The following is an 8,389-nucleotide window of genomic DNA, read 5'->3' on the forward strand; positions in this document are numbered from 1 at the left end:
CACTGCAACGAGACGGCCAAACCCCACCCACTTTTCCCCCACTGCTTAGAAGGCTGGAATCGTGGGGCGGGGCTTGGCTGCTCAATTGTTTTATTATTTATCGGCGAGCGCTTTTCGCCAAGCATGGCGACTTGACAAACAATGTTGTTGTCAATTTTGCACTCGGCAAATTTATTGCACCATCTGAAACGAGTGTAAGTATGTGTGTGTTTGGTATGGTAAGATAATGCGGGAGAGAATCGCTTATCGGTTAAAAGCGGGAGGCGAGGATGAAATTTTTTTTGTACTGCGATGTTGGGATTTTGTGTATTTATTTAGAGTATTAATCGACTGATTTTTTTAATAAGCTAAGTCGAATACCACATTTGGTTAAAATATATCACATTCTAATAACCATGGAAATAATATTAGTATTTTTGGTTTCGTTAAAATATTATTGTTTTAAATTTCATTTATGGATCGAAAAATAAAATATTTTACTTATCTGTATAGTTTTACAATGATTAAGATAAAAGGTTTTCTAAGAGAATAGTCACTATACAAATACTTTTATACAATAGTTTTTATATATAGACAATTTTAAAATAGATTTTAATACCTAATGAATCTTACCATAATAACAAAATATAACTGGGAATTGTGATGACATATAGATTGTATATTCCAAAGTATATTGACTTGCAAAAAATATGTTACTATTAAATATTGTGAACGAAAGAGAAAGCATACATATTAAATTTAAAAAAATATAAATCTTATCCTATGTATATAATGTTGTATTTTATACAAATTGATTATTTAATATCTGACGATTTTGGGACACAAAAAAAATAATTTTGTATTTTATAAAAACAGAAATTATACCAATAATATAAAATTAAGTTATTCTATATTCTTACATATTTGTAAGCTCCCCAAATATACTCATCAATGTTATAAAAATAAACTGCATGTATGGTGATAAATGTTATATGTATAGTGTAATATCTTACGTTTCATATTAACTTACAAATTCTACATTAGATATTAGTAAAGGCAGATAAATAAATTACTTATGACTCGTTTTACTAAATAAAACTAGAGTAGTCAATAAAACATATTAAATTTGTAATAATATATCTACAAAAATATAAAATTATTTTTAAAGATTATTTGTTAAATAAAAAGAATTAGGATAGATATTTTCATAGTAGTATATATAATATTGTAATCGTTTACTAGAACCTTTAAAAAAAACGAACTTATAAATTTATAATAATCTTTTAGAGACATTTCTACTACAAAGCAATTTAAATAACCCTAATTTTTAATAATCATAATAAATAATACATTAACGATTAACAAAAAAAATATTACATATTTTAAAGAAATCATAAATAACAGGAAAAATTGTCTTTTAACATTTTAACGTTTCAGCAATTTTATATAATAAGGTAAAGTTTTTTTTTATAAATAAATATATTATATAAAATATTGTATTTTTAGTAAAAATGTTTTAAAATAAAAAAAATGTTTCTTATAACGGTATTATTTTTTAATCAAAATATAACTAACCATTTAATTATTATTATATTAAAACAGTATATAAACAAACTACTACCACGTAATTGTCAACAATCAGTATAAATACGTTAAAGAACACTGCATTAAATTTTAATTTAACAAATAAAAAACATAATTAATAAATATTAATCTCATTGCTTTTTTAATTAAATAGCCATCTATAAGTAAAATACGTTAAAAAAATGTGTTAATGCATTGCGTTTCTATGCTTTTATAAAAACATACAAATTTATGAAATTACTATTTTTTTTATTTATATATAATATAAAAAAATAGTGAATATCCCAAAATTGAGGAGAATCGCAATAAAATATTTAGAAATAAAAATATTCGCACTATGCGGCTAAAGAGAAATTTTAATACAATAATTAAAATAAACAAACAAACTGACCAGTTAAATACAAGTCATTTTTTACAGGCAAAATGTATATTGATATTTTGTTTATGTTCTTATCTTTGATGAAAACTGAATCAAAGAGTCGGAAAAAGAATTTTTTTTTCCAAAGATTTTTTTTATACATTCTTATAATATTGTTGATACATAAATGTATTTCTAATATAATATAACAACTTATTCACAATATTTAACAATATTTTGGGGGGATAAATTCAAGATGAACCCTTGTTTATTTCGACATCTATCGTATCTGGAAGATCAGAATTATTATATAATCATAATTCCGATTTACAATCGTAGATTAGGATATTCTTGAGTTTCTTAATTTTACAGATGAATACTGTATAAAAATAAATTATTAATATATCTAATAAATAAAAATATTTTTATTAAAATAATAATATATCTAACTAAGAAAAAAAATACACAATAAATATTGTTTTAACCCATAAGTTGTCAATCCTTTAGTTAATATCAATGTAATATATTGATGATATTAAAATAGATATTTTGAGTAAAATTATGTTTACCTCTGAAGCAAATACCTTACAGCTGATTAGAAAAGTCTATGATATTTTCTATAATATTGACAACAAGTCCTCGCCAAATTAGCAAAATAAAATACATACATAGGATTTCGGCAGCCTAAGTGTTAAATAATTATATTGTATGTTTTTTTCTATTACCGATAATTATGCAACTATACTTATAAAAACATTATTATTGTAAATCTACTTTTACAGTGGGGTAAAATCAACTCTAGCAAGATTGAAAGTGTAATTAAGTGTAAACTATTATATAATAATGCTTACATCCACTAATTAAATTGTGTAATCAAACCCACTAATCCTATGATTAAATCTTTAAAATGAGAACATATGAGACGTTGAGAATATTAAGGACAAACTCAAAAAATGCATATTTTTAAGTACTGATAAGTTATTGAGGTGTAAAATTCATCCGGCAGAAGAAGACTATTTTTTATTTTTACATGCCTTAATATATATATTTTAAAATCGGTTTAAAGAATATTATAATAATATGATAATATATAACATTTAGTTGAATTCGCTCTTAATATTTTTGACGCCTCTTAAGTACAAATTTGCACAATTGTACCTTGCTATAAATATTATTATAAAAATGCATTATCTCTCGATCGCATTCCGCACCACACATTGAAAAGCAATGCTCCTCTTCTGCAACGAAGCTTTTTTCCAGCGGTGGGGGTCGGCCGAGCTTCGATGGGCGCGGCTTCGCCGCAATTGGTCTAAAACTTTTCTTTGGGTTCGCCGACCGACGCATGTTTATATAATAAAGTCGCGGCTCGTTAATAAAACATCTCTCCCATCATAACGTGCCCGATGGGGCGAATTAGCCCCTCGACGATAATTATTCTCCTTGTTTGTTGCGTCTGTACAATTATCTCTTGTGTACGACAAAATAATAAATAATTTTCGCATCACGGAAAATAAACGATAATAAGCATGCGGTCGCATTTTTGAGTGGCACACGAAGATGATATACATAGTTACAAATGACGTCAGCGTCTAAATTTGAATAGTATAGAATAGTAATCGACGTTGTGTTTGTGTGTGTTAAGCTTTCGCTCGTTAATAAATTATTGCGCTAAATAGACGTGATCGAGTTATTGATTATTATTTTTTATGCTGATGGCTATACGAACAATTAATTTACTTTATAATATTATAGGCGGATAGAAATATGCTGATTCGATAACGAAATAAAAAATAATTTATTATATCATTGAAAAGATTAAATCAGAAAAGTTCTGATAAACATATATCAAAAATCATCCTATTAATTATTTTTTTATGAAAATGTTAAAGTATTAAAGAGCTGATATTTATAAAATAAATTTATGCTAAAGTATTAAATAATAATCAAACTTTGATTGTAAGAAACTCAATCGATCAGTTATTGCTGTTTAATATATGACGCTTTAAGTTATTGAGAAACATTGCCGTTTACTTAAGCTTTGTAGGTCACAATGTTGTACATTGATTGTATTTAAAGATGTGTTTAAATTACCGTAAAATATCCCAATATTATACCACTGAAATGAGAAACTACTGCTGAAAACAAATCAGGAAGTGACGTTTATGATGAAGTGAAATAAGATTCGTTGTCACTGATAAGAAAATAAAATAAAAGAAAAATAGTTGCATCATATGTTTAAAAATAGATTAAATATAGTGTGTAGTACTTTTATTTAGCAAGCACCCGCGTTACGCACAGGCAGAGCAGGCACCCGCCCGTGGCGGCCAAATCAAGGGGCAGCCCTCGCGTTCTTATTTAAAAAAAAATAAAAAACACTGTCGCTTATGATTTGTATATGATTATTATAACAGTATATTTTTCAATAACGAAAAAAACAAACTAAGATCGAGTCACTTGTTAAGTTATCAATTTAAATTAAGACAACCTCTTAACAGAATGATTGCCAGTCTTCTTCTATAATGTAAAGTATTATTTTTATATTATATAAAAGTATCCCCTTATTTTCAGATTTAGTTTTATTTTCACCTGTTGTAATTTTTAACTTTAATATTATTACCAGCCAAAATTATGCATCAAAGTGATACCAAAAATGTAGTCAGATAAGCTTTTGTGGAAGATATGCTATCCTTCCAAGTTTCAATAATTTCCTGTCATATCTTTCTACCCAGCAAGTAATGCATAATCTTCCTAACTTTCTGCTTAAAATATTTTTTAATCTGAAATTAATTTTTACTGATGCATGAAAGAAAGCAATAACTTATTTTATTATTCCAAAAGTGCACACTGTACCCCTACATATATGGACAATGAGAAATTTAATACATTGTGGGGGATCCTATTCTTCAAACTCGCGTTAAAATATGTAACAAAAAATGATCATTCATCAATAAGGACAAACTAGGATAATAAGACCACACAAAGTGCTCGTTACGACTAAAAAAAGGATTTCCCATAAATATCACGCAAAGATTATCCGGTGCATTGAATGAATATTTCTTTGCTACGAAACGGTTACAGGAAACAATATATCACCGTTAGGCTGCAACAGTGGTCGGCAAACTTATTAGCCAAAGAGCCAAATATGTACATTACAACGATTAACAAAAATTAAGAGCCAAATCTATTTATTAATTTAGCAAACCTTTGTTATAATTTTCCAAATCAACACAAAGACGTTCGAATTTAGAGCTCTATATTTTCTTGTTTTTTAAATCTGGTGCGAGTGCCCGTGGATATTTGTGCCAGAGCCGCACTTAAGGGGCCGAAGAGCCGCATGCGGCTCCGGAGCCGCACTTTGCCGACCTCTGGGCTACAACATTCCCGTTGCGCAATTCACTTCGGAGATGTCCCTCAAGCAAATGTAATTTTCTAAAGGCGTATACATATTTCGTTGTTCTAAGAAACGAATGCAACGATTGGCTGGATTGTGATTGGTCTACAAGCTTTGAAGCCCTGAATACATAAGGCTCCAATGAGGACCAGGCAAACACTTAAAGACACCGGCGAAAACTAGCAGACACTGCCCGCCCGCAGACTCTACCATACGAGCACCGCAACAGAGAGGAATCAACAATCAGATCTTTTATAGACATCATCCCTCCGCCAGCTTCTCCTCCACTACTTGCAGAATAATGATCTCGCCCATCATAATCTGTTGCAATATGTAATATAATCTAATAAAATTCTCACTATTCCACCTACCTCTTACTGGCTGCGAAGTCACACCCCTCATGATTAGAATCCCGAAAACATTATTGAAACAGGGTATTCTATTTAGCTGCATATGGAGTAGATTTTTGAATTCGAGTTACAATACTCACCGCTCAGTTTTAGGTTTATATTCTGTCTAAGTGTTACAATATTATCAATAATAGAAATGTCTTTTATGATTTTATTCAACTTGTTTCAATTGATTTAAAACTGAAATATTATATATTTCGTTTCGTGGCTTGTTTAAACAACGTGAAAAATCTTTTGCAGTTTGAGCTAAAATTTATTTATTTCGTTAGTGTATTTTTAATTTATTTTAATTATTCATCACAATATTCATCCGCGAAATTAGAAAAATCTAATCTGTGATGATTGATCGGAATTATAATTATTTAATAATCATTAATTCCGATCTCTCAAACACGACAGAAATTGAAAAATATTAAAGTTTATATGAGATTCAAATCAAGGTCTTACAAGTATTTGTCAGACTTACTTCACTGGTCTATCGTGCCAGTTATACAATAACACACTGTCTAACTTTATAAAATACAACAATAAAATATTATTTGCTGGTAATAAATACAGAAAACTTATGTTGTCTCTTATGTAAGATAGCAGCTTATTATAATAGATATTCTTATTTAATTCAAAACATTCACTTAATATTTAAATCAATATTTTTTAGTAATGTATAAGTAAAATAGACAAAATTAATTTATCTCACTTTTGACTAATATAAAATTAAATAAAAAACAAATTACAATTATATTTTATTGCTTTGGATGATTTAAAAATAGTATAAAAATATATTTATAATATATACTGAGTATTTGAACACAATTTTTTTGTGGCAGGTATTTTATAGCTTTAGATTGATAAAATCAAATAATCATGTATGTAAATATGCAGTAAATATATAACAGTTAAAATAGTGTAGTTTTTGTAGTTTAACAAAACGTATAAAAATTGTGCTTCTTATATCTTAGACGTAAGCTCTGGAACTGCTTTGAACAAATCAGCAACGAGTCCATAATCAGCCACCTATAAAACATACATTATATATTATACATATATCAATGAATAATACAAATGTATAAAAATACAGACTTGAAAAATTGGAGCTTCCGGATCTTTGTTAATGGCCACAATAGTTTTAGAATCTTTCATGCCAGCTAAATGTTGAATAGCTCCACTGATTCCGACAGCAATATACAATTCCTTGTAAATAAACAATATTATATATCAAATTAAACAGAATTTAGTTTATATTTATATGAAAAATATAATTACAGGTGCCACAATCTTTCCAGTTTGACCGATTTGAAGATCATTTGCAACAAATCCGGCATCTACAGCTGCTCTCGATGCTCCTACGGCGGCATTCAATTTATCGGCAAGATCGTACAGCAATTTGAAGTTATCTCCAGACTTCAACCCACGTCCTAGCAATAAAAATATATTTTAATATAATAATATAGATACATTATTGTATTATTTTTATTTATAAGATATAAATAACCTCCGGATATGATATTTTTGGCACTTGTGAGTTCCGGTCTATCAGATTTGGTCAATTCTTGAGACAGCCATTCGGTCAAATCTGATTTATAATCTCCTTCGGGAGCTTTTGCAACTTCAGCTGATCCACCTTCAGCGGCTACAGCTTCGAAAGAAGTTCCTCTAACAGTGATTACTTTAACAGGATCGGTTGATTCTAAAGTTAATATAGCGTTTCCTGCAATAAATTATATTTTGATATTTTCAGTAATACATTCTTAGAACAACCAGAGTATAAGCACTTATTGAATAATAACCTGCGTAAATTGTTCTAATAAAAGTATTTCCATCTTTAATGCCGATAATATCTGAAATAGGCGATACGTCTAATTTGGCAGCAACTCTTGGTAAGAGAGCTTTTCCAAAAGCGCTCGCTCCTGCTAAGATATGCGTAAATTTAAACTGTTGATGAGAAGCTAATACGAGGGGAGTGATAGATTCAGCCGTAAATCCTTTGAAAGCATCAGCTTCGGCCACCAATATGCGCGACAGGCCGGGGATCTTTGCCAATTGCTCTGCAACCTTAAAAAAAACATAAAAGAAATTACACAAAATAGATAAATTTTCATAATAACGTGAAATACTAACTGCTCCACATTGAGGACCAGCCACAAGAGCAGTCACATCTCCAGCTGGAAGCGACTTCGCAGCCGCGATTGCGTTTCTAGTAATAGACAACACATTGGTGCCGTCATGTTCTGCAATCACTAACGTGCTCTGTGATCGCGTCTGGAAAACGATAGCAATTTTATTAAACGTCACATAAAAGCGACTGTTATCTCTTGTTAATACAGTTAAATTGTCAAGGTCCAATTTATCTATCGAGTATATTTACATAATGGCATGTGGAATTTAATTGAGTGAAATTTTGCTCAAAAAGGGAATAAGCTCATGTTAAAATTAATTCAAGTGCAAAACATATTTTTGACTCACTTGTGATTGAATAAAGCGCAGCTGAGTGCGAAAAATGTTTCTCAACATGACGACACGATTCGTTCAAAGGGCAAAAACTGACTGACAGCTGTGCAGTCACGTGACACAGCTAAAACAGGGATCTATGCTACCGACGTTCAAACCAAAACACTTGAGATTTTGAGCATCAACCAGTATTATAAATTATAACAACTACAGATCCAA

The 8,389-nt window shown here is 29.5% G+C and overlaps 1 protein-coding gene across 1 annotated transcript; it reads right to left on the reverse strand.

Moving 5' to 3' along the window:
* Positions 1 to 6,454: 6,454 nt before the first annotated feature.
* On the reverse strand, positions 6,455 to 8,323 carry wal (electron transfer flavoprotein subunit alpha wal). The gene is made up of 7 exons (XM_088192421.1): positions 8,186 to 8,323; positions 7,841 to 7,981; positions 7,510 to 7,774; positions 7,215 to 7,430; positions 6,986 to 7,137; positions 6,803 to 6,913; positions 6,455 to 6,736 (listed from the first exon to the last, which is right to left on the reverse strand). The coding sequence occupies exons 1-7, from the start codon at positions 8,231 to 8,233 to the stop codon at positions 6,671 to 6,673; spliced, it is 999 nt and encodes a 332-aa protein (XP_088048547.1). The 5' UTR covers positions 8,234 to 8,323; the 3' UTR covers positions 6,455 to 6,670.
* Between the last annotated feature and the right edge of the window lie 66 nt (positions 8,324 to 8,389).

Source organism: Plectrocnemia conspersa, unplaced genomic scaffold (assembly GCF_051122295.1).
Source record: "Plectrocnemia conspersa isolate PC_06_02 unplaced genomic scaffold, ASM5112229v1 ptg000009l, whole genome shotgun sequence".
NCBI classification, from domain to species: Eukaryota; Metazoa; Arthropoda; class Insecta; order Trichoptera; family Polycentropodidae; genus Plectrocnemia; species Plectrocnemia conspersa.

Coding starts and splice junctions, on each gene's coding strand:
- wal (XM_088192421.1), bottom strand. CDS start 8,233: ATGTTGAGAAACATTTTTCGCACTCAGCTGCGCTTTATTCAATCACAA. Junction 7,775..7,840: donor CTGGTCCTCAATGTGGAGCA/GTTAGTATTTCA, acceptor GTTTTTTTTAAG/GTTGCAGAGCAATTGGCAAA. Junction 6,914..6,985: donor CTGGAAAGATTGTGGCACCT/GTAATTATATTT, acceptor TTTATTTACAAG/GAATTGTATATTGCTGTCGG.